The following is a 14,784-nucleotide window of genomic DNA, read 5'->3' as shown; positions in this document are numbered from 1 at the left end:
TTGTGTAAAGCACATTTGTACATTTGTTGCCCTCATCATTCTCAAAACATTTGCTCTCCACGTAAGCCCCTGGCATCAGCGCCTCATTTCCCCCCTCCCTCCCCACTCCTCTCTCCCTCATAAACCCTTTATAATTTATTATTTTGTCATATCTTACACTGTCTGACATCTCCCTTCACCCACTTTTCTGTTGTCCGTCCCCCAGGAAGGAGGTTATATATATATGTAGATCCCTGTAATCAGTTTCCCCCTTTCCATCCCACCCTTCCTCCACCCTCCTAGTATCACCACTCTCACCACTGGTCCTGAAGGGATCGTCTGTCCTGGATTCCCTGTGTTTTCAATTCCTGTCTGTATCAATGTACATCCTCTGGTCTAGCCAGATTTGTAAGGTAGAATTGAGATCATGATAATGGAGGGGAGCATTTAGGAACTAGAGGAAAGTTGTATGTTTCATCGTTGCTACACTGCACCCTGACTGGCTCGTCTCCTCCCCATGGCCCTTCCTCAAGGGCATGTCCAGCTGCCTACAGATGGGCTCCCCCCAGTTGACTTGCTTATCTTCTATCTCCCTTCAGTCACAACTTGTCTTCCCTTCTGACACTCTCTGTAGTTTGATGTGACCCTACACTAAACGGGCCCTGGCAGCTCACTGTGCTCAGAGCATCTACTATTCTCACAGCTGGCTTTGCAATAAGAAAGCCTTGCTATTGGTTATGGTCATTTTGTCAAATTGCCTTTGGGAAGACTATTGTCAAGAATAATGGTCACTCTCGAATGCCTTCAGATTTGCCACGGAAGGAGTCCTGGTGGCTCAGTGGCTGAGCACTCATCTGCAAGTCAAAAGGTTCTTTGTTTAAATCTACCAGTCACTCTGGGGAAAAATGTGGCAATCTGTTTCGACAAATATTAAGGTCTTGGAAACCCTGCGGACCTCTGTCCTGTAGGTTTGCTGTGAGTCAAAGTCAACGCGGCGGTGATGGGTTTTTAAATCTTGTCTGTAATGACAGTCTCAATTTTGAACATTAACCTGGAGTTATAAGCAAATGAAAATTACGGTAGCTGTTGGTTTAACTTTTTTGTGCAAAGTTAACCCTCTTGAACCACTGCTTAGTCTCAAATTGTCAGTGTGCTTCTCAAAAGGTGGCTTTCTAGCCTTTGCTTTAATCCCCCCCTCCCCACCAAAAAAAAAAAGCCCACCATATTTTGAGGCATCTCTGAATAGCTGAGCAGCTGGCCACTGCCAGAAGATAACTTTGACCCAGTGGTGGGAAGATGCCTTAGCCTTAGAGACACTAGGAGGCCCAACACAAGCTGACTGCCCAGCTGCTGGTGACTTGGCAATATGAGATAGCCCTCTTGCTTGTGGTGAGATCACACATGAGTCTTGGGACCATCTATGCCCATTGCCCTGCGGCTGCTCTGTTGGAAGAGTTGCCTCATGATTTAATCACACAAAGCTTACAGAACACTTAGAGATGGAGTCTCTCCTTGAGCTTTCACACTACCCATGGGATGGTGAGTAAGACTACTATGCTCACTTGCCAATAGCAGACCAGAGCAAAAGCATTTTTAAGAAAGTCATTCCTTGTATTATGGCATATCTCGGATTTGAGATTATTTTTCAGCAAGCCCACATCATGGGTGTGACTGCTTGGACTGTCCTGCCTACCACTGGTGGCCCTCTGAGGGTACCACAGGGACCTCCATGGAAGAGGGTGCTGCACTCACTGTAAAGTGACGGCGGCACATGGGAAATAGTCTGGTATTCCCAAAGATTTTAAATTACATAAATTTCTACAAAAAATGTTTCCAGAACAGGCGCTCAATAAAATAAACAATACTGTACCCACGGGTCATCAAGGAGGACAGATGTAGCCCTCAGCAGGCCTCGTCTTAGCGGATTAGGTCAGGTAAGGGAGCTGACTCAGCTAACCAAGGCTTAGTTGTGACATTGAGCTGGAGAGAAGCAGCCCGGGCCCCGGAGGCTGATGGTGGGCTTTTCCAGAAGGTTCTAGGCACCAAGAATAGGGAAGAGAAAAGCAGAAGTGATTAAATGTGAGTAAGACTTCTTAAATGTATGTTTATTTTTATAATCTGCCATCTAAGCAGCATTATCAAAATTTGGAAAATGATGAGAAAAACAATTAGTAATCCTAACGAATGCTTAGTCTTTGAAAAAATGTTTCTAAATTGGCTTATTGTCTAATTGATAAAATTAAGCATGCAAATTTGTATATTAATATATTAATTTAAAAACTAAACATTAATTAGCTTTTCTTAAACTGAAAAGTATAAGGGAACCCATTCATTCTTGCCCCACCCTCACAATCTTTGCTATATTTGAACCCATTACTGCAGCCACTGTTAATTCATCTTGTTGAGGAGCTTTCTCTTTTTTACAGACTCTGGTGGTACTATTTTGTAAGTAGACTGTTAACCACAGGGTCAGCAGTTCAAGCCCACCAGATGCTCCAAGGGAGAAAAATGTGACCTGTCTGCTTCTGTAAAGATTTATAAGCCTCTGAAACTAAAGAGCCACCTATTGTCAAATCAACTCAAAGAGTTAGGGTTTTGGGGTGTCAGTCTCCCCCTCCTACTTTACCAATCGTGATTTCCTCCTCCTGGGACTGGTCTCTCCTGATAACATGCCTAAAGGACTGGAGACAAAGTCTTGCCATCTCACTTCTGAGGAGCATTCTGGTTGTATTTTGGGGTGTAGAAGGGGAGGCAAGGAAAAGGATAATGTGAGATGTAAAAGCCCTACTACCTCCCTGTCTTCTCTCTCCCCACTCCCACCCCTCCTTAAATAGCCACTGTCCACATTAGCTAGCACACACAGCACAGAAGACAACTCCCACAGGCATAATGTCACAAGCTATGTCCTCAGGCTGCTTGCTGTCAGGCCTCTGTTTATCCCATTGTTTATCTTCACAGGTGACTTAAACTGAACAGTATAGGTGGTCATAGGTTTATGGAAATGAGAACATTTCTGCTCCCTTTAAGTTTAGCTATGTGTGTGAGTGAGCATGTGCTCTCTGCTTTCTCCTGTCTGGGCCTTGCTCCTTCTCCTTGGATGGTGCTTGATGGCATCAGGTCTTTTGCCAGGACTGGGGAGTATCACCCAGTCAGTGCAGGTCTTATCTCTAAGGAACTTCTTGAGAATTTGAAGAGGGCTCCCTTGAAGGGGGGGGCGGGTGAGAATAAGGATTTATCTGCCGGTCACTATGCATCTTTCTTAAGAGTCTGTAGATTGATTGTCTTACAGGAAATAGGTTTATGTTGCTAGTAGAAAATAAGAATACACTGTTTTCTAAACCAGGATTTTTAGACTTTTGATTGAGACTCACATTTGGACATAATTGTTAAGGGAACCAGCCACACCCATCATCCTGCTCCTCTTTACTGATGAAAGAAACATACAGGGTGTATTCTCAACAGTGAGTTCATTTCTTTAGTCTGCGGCTGGTCTGTTGAAAGTGGGTGATTGTCCTGTACATGTTCTTCTATAATGTGTGAACAGAACCTCTGCTTTGAGGAAATAATTAAATTCACGATCTCAGGGGTTACCCATAGGAAATTCTAGCCTTTGCCTCAGTTCCCCTAGCCATGAAGAATATAATTTGCTGAAGCATGTCAGAAAGTACTCTCTGTTTGCCTATATCTTAGTGATGTGTGGTTTTATTGTCTACCACTTTAAAATTAACCTAGTGTTTAAAATTGGGGTCATAAATTGGCTAAAACGATTTAATTCTGTATACTCCATGACAGCAGTGGCTTTTACTTGCTGCTGATTTTGGAAGGGTTGGATAAAGTAGCTTCTTTACAGAGGAAGACTGTTTTCTTTTGTGCTTGTGTAGGGGGTAAGGTGCTAGACTCCGTTTTGAACTTGATTCAGTCATAGCTGATAAAGTAAAACCTGAACATTGACCAGAATGAGGAAACTTAACAGGTTGAAGTCTGGGATAAGAAGCTCAGAAAGCGGCACAGGATTATGTTGGATCATTGCCAGAACTGTGGCAAGTGATACCCATTCCAAATGGCTTGGTTGATTGCCATCTTTGAGCTGGACAGTGTTGTTTTCAGCTTAGTCAGTTAAGAGGCTTGGTTGCTAGGCAGTGCTCATGCTGCCCTTATTGTCTAAGAGGGAGATTTCATTTCTAGCAGAACTTGGACCAGTCATTTTTTTCTATTCAGGTCTTCTCCAGTGTAGCTGCAAGACTGTGACTACTGGCCTAAACTGGTTCAAAGCCCTGGCTAGACTAAAATGATACTAAGTCTACAAAGTTGTAGTAAAATAGCTTACCATTTAAATGCCATAGTATCTTATTAGCAGTTGTTTTATTTTATTAGTATTTGTTAATTAGCATCCTTAGGAAATCACAGATAATGTATTATTTCTTACAAATGCTTTCCCTGCACCAACCCTCAACCAGGCTGTGTCCAAGGTCTTGGTATACTTCAAGAGGGTCCATGTGACCCAAACAACCACTTTTTTGACCAGAAATGTTACTAAAACTATAGTAGCTAATAGCCGGTCTTCCCAAAGGGTGGAAGCCATGGACACTGCCGATTACTGATTCAAGATGCCTGAGTAGCACTGCCTTTAATTCCAAGTAAAGGCCTGCCATGGCAGTTCTGTAAACTCCCATTAAGGCCAGTGCTCTGACTTTCAGGAGGCTCTTGGGGTGTGTTGCAGTCTACTGCTACTGCAAGTGTCCAGCACATCAGGCACTGGCACCCCTGGCTCCCTGCCCCTGCTGAAGTATGCAACTGTGAGTAATCGTGGGGATAACTAAGAGCAAAGTAAAGACTTTCCCCACCCATATACCAGGAACACTTAAAATTTTGAAACAATTCTTTCTATTGGAACAAATGATTTTATTGTCATCAATAAGTTGTTATATACCATATTTTCACATGTAATATGCCTGATGTGCCCAGGAAACTAAACAGTACAGAGGGCTTTGTACTGTTTGCACACACACACAAAAAAATCCAAACATATAAGGTGAGCATTATTGGTGTAAAAATAACTACACCAAGTGTCTATAATGTGAGGAGCCCTAGTAGAGCAGTGGCTAAGCACTCCACCGCCAACCAAAAGGTCGACAGTTAGAGCCATTAGCTGCTCCGCGGAAGGAAGCCGGGACAGTCCGCTGCATAGAGGTGCTAGCCTTGGAGACCCTCTGGGATGCATCAGAAAGGACTCGACAGTACAGTTGGTTTGGAGGGTTTGTTTGCTTGTTTGAGTTATAATATAGACCGTGTAGTAATTTTTAAATGTTTTTGTGCAAAAGAGGGGCATACATACTGGGAAATTTTAATGGTCTGCTTCTTGAACCACCTAGCTAATTCCCCCAAGATGTGTTTCAGCAAAATAAACTAACCACTTGCTATTAAATATGTAATCTATGGGAGTAAGGAAAAAGTATTGCTAGAAAATCATAGTAAACTTAGCTAAACAAAAACATTGGTGTGTATACTTCTGAAGGTGTGCATCCATCCTTCCAGTCCACCCCTGAAGGATTTTGTACTCTTCCACCCACACCTTATCAAAAGGACAGTTTGGGCATCCTAAAGGACCAAAACAGGTTCCTTTTTAGCATTATTTAAGTTTGGGGAATAAAAAGTCTGAAGGGGCAAGATCGGGGCTATAGATGGGTTTCTCAATGAAATTCTTACAGCTACCCTTGAAGAATGGCAGGCACCTTGCCTAATGGCAAAAACAAAAAATAAGACACAGTGGTGCAGCTTCCCAGGCCTGTTTCTCACCAGTGCAGTTTTCTTAAAACCTCTTTCTAATAAGCTCCCACGGTTGTCCTGTATCTTTCAAAAAACCTGTCAAGATGACCCCTTGGGAATCTCAACCATAGGCTCCATAGCCTTCTGAGTTGGCTTGTCGGTGCCTTCAAACCTGACCTAGCAGAACTCTTTGGAATGGCTGGGAGAATTTGTGTGCAGCCTACCCTACCCCCATCAGACATGGTTTGTTTGAAAGAACCCATACTTAGAGAAACTAGTACCTTACTACCGATAGCTATCCTTTTCTATTGTTTCAGTCATGATTTTATGCAAAATTTGTGGTGATGGCCCATCTGTACCTCAACCAACCCCGCCATCTCCTATGCAAAGGAAAGTGAAGCCTTTGCATAAGTCACATTTGCATGTGGGGCTAATTGTATTCTGAAGGTGGTTAAGATGCTGGTGATTATATCTTCGGTTTTGTGATATAATGGACACCTTTCTGACTGACAACACCAAGTTCTTGGTCAGAAATGCAACCCAGTTATGACAATCTGCTGGGAAGATTAGTTTAACAGGATGCTTTCATTTGACTCTGATTTCAGGAATATTGTCTGATGTGATTGAGCAGTAGGCGGATAGGGGGCGGACAGGCTGCTTTTACTGATCCTAATTTAACCTGCACCTGCAGGGATGGAAGTGCTGCTGCTGAGCACACTGTTTCTGTGGGGCCTGGTTTGTCCATGAACTCAGCACCCATGAGTGCCACACCATGTCCTTTTATACTTGCCATGTGAGCATTCTTTTGGGGAGTGTTGGTGATTAAGTTAGAGGTCATCGAGTGACGTTGAGGTGCTGGGTTGCTAGTTTGCTCCCTGTATCCCGTGTCCTGAAATAACTACTGGGTGTTTGTATGAGAGCCGTTGTAGCAGTGTTCTGACTACTTTCCAGTCTTACGTTCTTGTTCATAACCTTTCAGGACTAAAATTCCTCAACATACTGCACACACACACAGCTTTTCCAGTTCACGATTTTTTATTAGTAAATTAAATAGCATCATGCTCTACAAAGCCAGGTAAATAATTGTAGTTTATTAACCCAGCCCTAGGGAGAAACATTTTATGGTAAAGAAATTTTTCCTGATTTATAATGAACCAAAGTGCTCAGAATTTCAATTTGTTTTTATCACCTGCTTCATTGAATTATTCTGCAGTTTATAATATGGGTTTGCCATTTGTGTTGCAGATCCTCGATTCTTTGTGGTGACATTGAAGAGCACTAAAATCAGAAGATGAGTGAACTGGACCAGCTACGGCAGGAGGCCGAGCAACTCAAAAACCAAATTAGAGTATGTAGCTACATGTGTGTTGCGTTTTATTCATTGTATGGACTTCAGATCAGGTGCTACGTGTTTCATGAAAGATGGGCTACAGAATGACTGTGAGTTGAAGTTGGCCCAAGGGGAAATCATTACAAATCATTATGAACATCCAGGTGTTTGACCTCGTTTGTGGTTTTCAGGATTTTCTTGTATAAGAAATTCAGAGTGTATTTTATGCTGTTTCCATGAACTGTACCTGGAGTGCTTGGTGGCCCTTTGTGGCTCTCAGCTACCATTTGGAAAGGTGCAACTCTAGACCATTCCCTAGGACAACAGTGGAGCTGCACAAAGCAGTGGTGACCCTTCTCTGCAGATAATTTCCCGGGTCCGTCTTTATCAAGTGCCACGCAAAGCTCTGGGCTAGTTACTTTGCACAATACAGGAGCATCGAAGGCTATTTAAACTTAGTACACCAAATGGGAATGTCGGGCAGTCAACTATCACTTTGAAGACAGTTTTCTGGTTGTCTAAGGAATACATGTTTGTTAAAGAAAGCAGGACATACAAGTAGTAGGTAATTCTAAGAGAAACAGTTTTTTCCTCAGAATTGGTTTCCAACTGAAAACCCCTGAAGGACTATCCTCTCCTACATCTTCCTCTATTGGTGAGGAAACAAAGGTTCTCCAAGGAGCTCTAGCAGTGGCACCTGGAGTGCACTAGAGTTCACCTGTGGATAGAGAATGCCAACACAATGAATCCATGTAGACATGTGATCGTTTTTTAAAACACAGTGCCTTGTTCCTACCCCCAACCCCCCCAGGTGAGCAAAGATGCCTCACCAGTGTGGCAGGCCAACTGTGGTGGGACTTTTGCTCCATATGTCACTGGTGACCCTGAGCTGAGTTGGAGTCCCCTGCATTGTTCTATGTGTGACACATACCCAGGTAGGGTAAGGAATTGACCAAATCTGACAGGTGACTTTGTATATATTTTCCCTGGTTTAAGTAGGCAGAAAAGACAAACTTTTATATTTGGTGACATTTCTCATCACAAATAGTAGAAAAACTTTTGCACAAAGTAGTATAATCTTCTCTGAATTAAAATAGAAATTAACCTAAAAAGTTACAGATTTCTGTCTTCATCCTTAGCTGCTTGGGTAGAAATATTTGATGAGATTATTTCTTTGTGTTTCAATTATAAGCAGAAAGACTTTTAATAGAAATTTAAAATAGAATTTGGTATCTGAGTCTTTGTTATATTTACAGCAATAATCTTTATGAACATATCTCCATACTATCCCTTGATAAATATTCCCGCTGAATTCATAAAAGTCATTTATCATGAGCGAAGCCATTTGCCCCTAGAGACTGTCTCCTAAGAAAACCTCCCCTACTTGACGTTCTTGTGTGGGATGCCTGATGCACATTAGTACTGACTGGCATTTCACAAGTGGGTGAGCAAGTGATCGTGTGATTGAAACACTTTTCCTTTTAGAAATTGTCAGGATCTTAAAATTATTTCCTTGGAAATTTTATAAAGATGCCAGCTGTGTACACCCAAAATTTGGAGCTGTTGTCTTGTTTCCTTCATAATTGGTTCTCACTTTTTAAGTTTATATAAGTTATAATTTCAAAACTTATTTTCTGGTAACCTTGTTTATTTAGCAAGGAAAAATGTTTTAATTTGCATTAGAATGTTTCTTTAGAGTTCGTGCAGCCTATTCCATAAGCCTTACCTGAATTCGATTCTCCAACTCCAAGTCACTTGCTCTTTTCCATAGAATTCAGAATGGAGATTGTCTGCTAAAAATTACATCCTTAGTTAATACAATCTAGAGAGCAAGCTCTTTGGCTTGGACATGGATCTTTTTTCTTGGGCCCCCTCCCTTCTGACTGCATATGGGAGGTACAGAGAGGAGCTGTGCACAGGCAAGGATGCTAGGCAGGAAGGGGAGGCGTCAGTGCCAGGTTCTACCCACCCCAATCCAGTATTGTGGTGGCCAAGGGATGTAACTTGTAGGTCTCAAATGTGTGTGGGTCTAACTGGTTCTTTATGTCCAGTGTGGTCTGGAGCATAGAACGAAGTGTTGCTTTGGTAGTCCAAAGCCTGCAGTGAACTTGTGGGTGCTGGAGGAGAGAAGACTGTCCTTTTGCATTCTATTTTTGCCTCTAGCAGTCTATAGAGGCTCTCCTTGGCATGAGGGCTTAAGCTGAATGTGTCTGAAGCAGTATTGATTTCCCTTTGTGTTGTTTCTTCTTAGGATGCAAGAAAAGCATGTGCAGATGCAACTCTCTCCCAGGTAAGAGCCTTTTTGGTTGTCTAGAGCCACCTGCCTGGTGTTAGGCAAGGTCAGTACCTGGCAGTCCTCAGACTTCAGCTTCAAGCCACTGCTTGATGATTTCAGTTCTCATGTAAGGCATATAAAGTAGATGGAAAAGAAGCATCTCTCAAGTCTTAAATCATGACTTTCCATACTGGAGGTCATAGTTATAAAGTGTTGTTATGCTGTCTTACAATATTTGGAAGCTATAACTTTAACAAAGCCTTCTCTAGAACCTAAATTTCTAAAGCTAAAGAATTGTGTAAAATTATGAAACAAAATGGTAATCATATTTCCCAAGGGCGATTCGTTGTTTTATACTCTGCCAATGTCTTATGAGAAGCCCTGGCGGCGTCCTGGTTGCTCCTCAAAGTCAGCAGCCACTCGAAGGGAGAAAAATGAGACTTTCAGTTCCCATAAGGAATAACAGTCTTGGAAACCCATAGGGGCAGCCCTAGCCTGTCCTGTAGGCTTGCCATGAGGTGTCATCGACTAGATGGCAGTAAGTTTGGTTTGTGTTACTGTTTTTTAATGTTTTATGGGATATGTTTTTAATTGGAGCTAAATGATAAGCTAAAGAAGAAATTTATGCTCTGTAGAATTAGCTGAATTCGCAGATATGCTTGGGCTGTATGTTTTTAAAGACCAACTATTGTGATGTACTTACTCAGTTTATGAAGCTGCTAACATCTTTAATGTTGGGTTTTTGATATGTTAGGTAGTTTTGCAAGCATTTGCAGTTTATTTGGGGCTGTCAGTGATAATAGGACAGTTGCAAATGCTGACAGTTATCTAGCCCTGGCCACATACAGCATGTCTGCAAATAGAATTGGTGCTGTAAGAAGGAGGCAGAGCCAGGCCAGGGTAAGAATGAGAGAGACAGCAGGGAAGTGTGAGGTGCTGTATGTCTGACCAGCACTGTGCAAATGTATCCAGGGGAGAAGCCATAGGGAGACCCCAGGCTGTCCTGGCAGGTGGGACATGGTTAGGGATCCCATAGCACCACAGAGTAGGGGCCATGAAAGTGGTCAGGGTCAAAGTGGCCAGGTAACATCTGTTTGAGGCAGACAAAGTAGGCATGGTGAGTCAGATGGAGAGCTGGGGTCCTCAGATCACCCCAGGATTGGTGGTGGGACTGTGAATGAGGGGTGTAGCATGAGCCAGAAATCAGGGAGCGAGGAGAGACAGGAGCTCTGGGTCATGCATTCACTTCATTGTAGACTGAATGTATAACATTATTTTTTAAGATCACAAACAACATCGACCCAGTGGGAAGAATCCAGATGCGCACCAGGAGAACGCTGCGGGGGCACCTGGCTAAGATTTATGCCATGCACTGGGGCACGGACTCCAGGTACCAGGGGACCAAGTGGGACGTGGTACTGCTTGTGCATTCAAGGGTGACCGTGTTTTTCTAGGGTAAAAGAGGCATAATGCATTTGTTGTCTTAGTAAAAGGAACATTAGGAAGTTAAGGCAAATAGTAATTCAGTAGAACATCTTTAATCAATTTTAACACCTAAACACTATCCTCAGCATGCCTTTCTTGAGTAGTAGGTTTCTTTTTTCATGATCATCAGTGGAATTTTCTGCTTGGCTTTCTCATTGTTCTTGAAAATGTCTGCATTGGAGTGTAAACAACTAGAGAACAAAAGAGTCTATCTTTAGTTTGTTCTATACAGTATCCCATACAATTCCATATGCAAATGAGAGCTAGCTTAGATCATTTTAATGATGGCCGTAGTTAGGAAAAAAAGAATGAAACAAACAAAATGTCCTCAGTAATCAATCTATTTTGGAATTTGTTATCAGAAGTAGATGATGACCACATTGTTGCATTTTGGACTTGGACTCTGTACACGGGTTGCAGTATCTTAATTGGGGCTTCATTTGGGCGTCCATGGCTCCCCAAGCACATGACTCTCCTCTGGCAGCCTGGACTGCCGTGCAGTTGGTTAGGAAGGCATCGTACGTACAGAGGTGACCTACAGGGTGGTTGGTACTCTCAGCCAAGACTAGCTGGGTGACTTCAGGAACTGCGGTGTGTGGCCATAGCAGCAGAGCTGTGACCTAGCTGAGGTGATGCTGTATTCCAGACTATTGGGTGGATGGTTGATGTTCAATCTGGGTTCAAATGCTTTGACAACTTCAGATAGGAGAAAGAAAAGCCTGGAAGTGGACCGGCAGCTCCACGTTCAGGATAGGCTGCACAGGAGGTTGAGTAAGAAGTGTCATGGGTGGATCCTGTTTGCCCTTTCAGCCAGGTTGGTAGGTAACTGGGTATCTGCTCATCACACGATATATACAATTACCTGTCATAGTGGTGTTACATGGATTTCTTCATCTACCATCATAAACCAAAGGAAACAGAGAATGAATGGTAGGTACTTAGAGCCCTCTAAGTTCTGCCATCCAAGACAGACCTGCCACTCTCTACTTTCCAGAGCAGAAAGAGACTGAAGGCCCTGGTGGTATCATCAAGGGGTTCAGTGACAAGAAAGTGTGCAAATAATTGATGCCAGCGGAGGGGAAGAAGTCCTAGGAAGCAGGGTTTTTCTGCCTGGGAGGGGACAAAGAGCACATCATCCCAGAGGAAGGCAAGGAGATCCTGGTTGGTGGCGTGCACTGGCAGTGCCCCTACTCCGCTTTTGTCAAGATGATGCTAGGCAAGGATTCTACAATGCCCTCTTAGATGGGCCCTATCAGATCAAGGAGAGCAAGGGGGAGGATTTGGGGCTTATTGCCCGGGTCCTTGAGTTCATATCCATTGAGAGCAAAATCCATGCTAATGGGAGCAGCAGTCAAGAGATTAAAAGGCTAGTTGCATTGGATAAATCTGAAGTATTGAAAAGCAAGGATGTTACTTTGAGGACTGAGGGGTACCTGACCCAAACCCCATGATATTTATTTGTTTCAAATGCATGTGAAAATTGGACATTTAATAAAGATGGAAGAACAATTGATGAATTTGAATTGTGGTGCTGAAAAGAATATGAAAGTGCCACGGACTGCCAAAAGACAGACAAAGCTGTCTTGGAAACAGTATGGCCAGGGTGCTCCTTCGAAGCAAGGATGCAAGACTGTCTTCCATATTTTGGACAAGTCAGGAGAGACTGGTCTCTGGAGAAGGACATTATGCGGGACAGCAAAAAAAGAGGCAGCCTCAGGATGAATTGATACTGTGGTTGCAGCAGTGGGATTAAGCAGGGAAACAGTGGTGAGGATGGTGCCGGCTTGAGCAGTGTTTTGCTCTGTTGTGGAGGAGTCATTGTGGGTTGGAATCAGCTTGGTAGCACCTAACAACCACAAAAGCAAAATGATCTATGCTGACTCCAGAGAAGCCTCCAAGAAGAAGCTGACAGGGATCAATCATGAATTATAAGAAAATTGCTGCAAGGAGATCAAGGATCGATTGCTGCACCTTGACAGAGAAGCTGGACGGGGTGGGGTGGGGAGCTGGCTGGCTGGATGTACCATTATCTACCGTCTCTTTGCATGGACCACCCAGCAACTCCAGATTTGCTTGCACGGGACTGCACGCTGCCCTTTCCTGCCAGACCAAAGACTGGGGGAATCCCATCAGGGAGAGAACATTCCCTTACTCCAGTTGCCAAACGGGTGTGGGGGGTGGTTTTGTGTGTGTGTGTGTGTGTGTGTGTGTGTGTGTGTGTGTGTGTGTGTGTGTGTGTGTCTCCCAGCACCCCTGAAGGACCTTTCTTTCCCACTCACCCTTGACAGTTCTAGTCCTTTTGAAACTCTTTTTGTCCTTTTGATTCCTTTTGGGTTAAAGTCCCTCCCGCCCATCCCCCAGAGACCCCAGTTTGAGAAGGGCCTGTATTATTATTTTAAAAATAATATTATCATCCTTGCTTGAACTTCCCATTTTTCAGGCTGCCAGCAAGCATGTAACCACAGTACTGACCCTGTGCTTCCCTTTTAGTTCCGTGTATAAAGGGGATGTCATAGAGGTAGCCCTTCACCCTGGACGGTTAGTTCCCTTCCTCACATGCCCTGGTCATGGCCCCATGTGGGGGAAGCAGAGCCCGTAAAGGACCTTCACTTAAAAGACAACAATAAAGAAGAAATTAGTCTGCAGGACAAATAATGTACACACATCAGCCCATCCACACTATGACCAGAACTAGATGGTTCCCGACTAGTACTTCTGGACCCTGACACAAAGGGAGAGAGAATGAAATGTCACATCTCCTGAGCTGGTTATTGAGACTGGAGGACTCCTTGAGACTTGCCCTTCAGATCATCTTCAAACCTTGCATTGAAACCGACCCGAGTTCATATTATAGCTACAAAAATCACCACCACCCATAACTAAGTACTGTATTTCCTTAAAAAAACAACACCTGCACGAGACTGAATTGTCAACATTACTTTGAAACAAAGATGGGGGCAGGGAAACTGCATTCATGGAAAGGGGATACCCAGAATGGAAACAATGGGGTGCTCACGCATTGTGAAGAAAGTAAACAACATCACTGGACAACTTGTGTTGAAATTGTTGATTGGGCACCTAAATTACAGTGTAATCCTTCACAATAAATCATTATTTTAAAATAATTAAAGGCCACCTGCTATCCAGAGCCACTAGATAGCCCTGTTCTCTAGATAAACTTTTGCCTCTTCAGTGTTCAAAACAAATATGTGGAGTTGGGGTGGGGGGGTGTTGGACATACATTTTGCTTACATCTTATTTTCTACCTTCATAAGCAATGGATAGTATATAAAATCCCCCCCCTCCCTAAACTCAGGGCCATAATTAAGAAGAACACAATTCATTGTTTATTTCTTAGATGATCTCAAGCTGTTGCATGATTCATTTGTCTTCAAAATGACATGAGAGGCCCACAATAATAGCTTTATATTAACATGTATGCAAGTGACACAAAATGGCTTCCAGAAGTTTGGGGGAGAATAGAACTCAAAGATAATGGAATTTCCCACAAACTCTTTGAAGCTTCCGCCTAAATTGTACCCACATAGTGTATATGTATGTGTATGCATGTATATTTCACATCTACTTCGTTGAGTTCTACTTTCTATAACTTCTGAGATTCACTATCAGCCACCTGAACTAAAGTTAAAGTTTCTCTCATCACTGAAGTCTCATTGTATTGAGGGGTAAAATATGCAGCTAGACCGAACTGGGGGGTAAATGCAAAGCTGTAGGTGTTTGCCTGCCTGCTTTCAGTGTCCTGGGCTTTTACAGCTTACCTGGCTCTTGTCACTGTTCTGGTATGGCCAGCAAGGAATAAAAGCTTTCGGAGGCAAAGCAGACCCGTTTTTGAACAGTTCCTGACCTGAGATTAAGAGACATGTCTCCTCTCACCTTCTGGACGGATAAATGGACAGCTTAACGTGTTCTCTAACCCCCTCTGCAAGTC

General features: G+C 43.2%; 1 protein-coding gene across 2 annotated transcripts in view; it reads left to right on the top strand.

Annotated features, from left to right (window-relative positions):
* GNB1 (G protein subunit beta 1) overlaps positions 1-14,784 on the top strand; it is a 91,194-nt gene that overhangs the window by 54,524 nt on the left and 21,886 nt on the right. For both annotated transcript variants that reach the window (XM_075550148.1, XM_075550138.1), the window contains 3 exons: positions 6,991-7,093; positions 9,327-9,365; positions 10,634-10,740. In XM_075550148.1, coding sequence (XP_075406263.1) covers positions 7,037-7,093; positions 9,327-9,365; positions 10,634-10,740 — 203 coding nt within the window. In that variant the 5' untranslated portion in view covers positions 6,991-7,036. The remainder of the gene's footprint in view (positions 1-6,990; positions 7,094-9,326; positions 9,366-10,633; positions 10,741-14,784) is intronic.

The sequence above is a fragment of the Tenrec ecaudatus genome, chromosome 1, assembly GCF_050624435.1.
Source record: "Tenrec ecaudatus isolate mTenEca1 chromosome 1, mTenEca1.hap1, whole genome shotgun sequence".
Classification (NCBI taxonomy): domain Eukaryota; kingdom Metazoa; phylum Chordata; class Mammalia; order Afrosoricida; family Tenrecidae; genus Tenrec; species Tenrec ecaudatus.
Note: the sequence above shows the minus strand (reverse complement) of the source record. Positions and strands in the feature narration are given on the sequence as shown.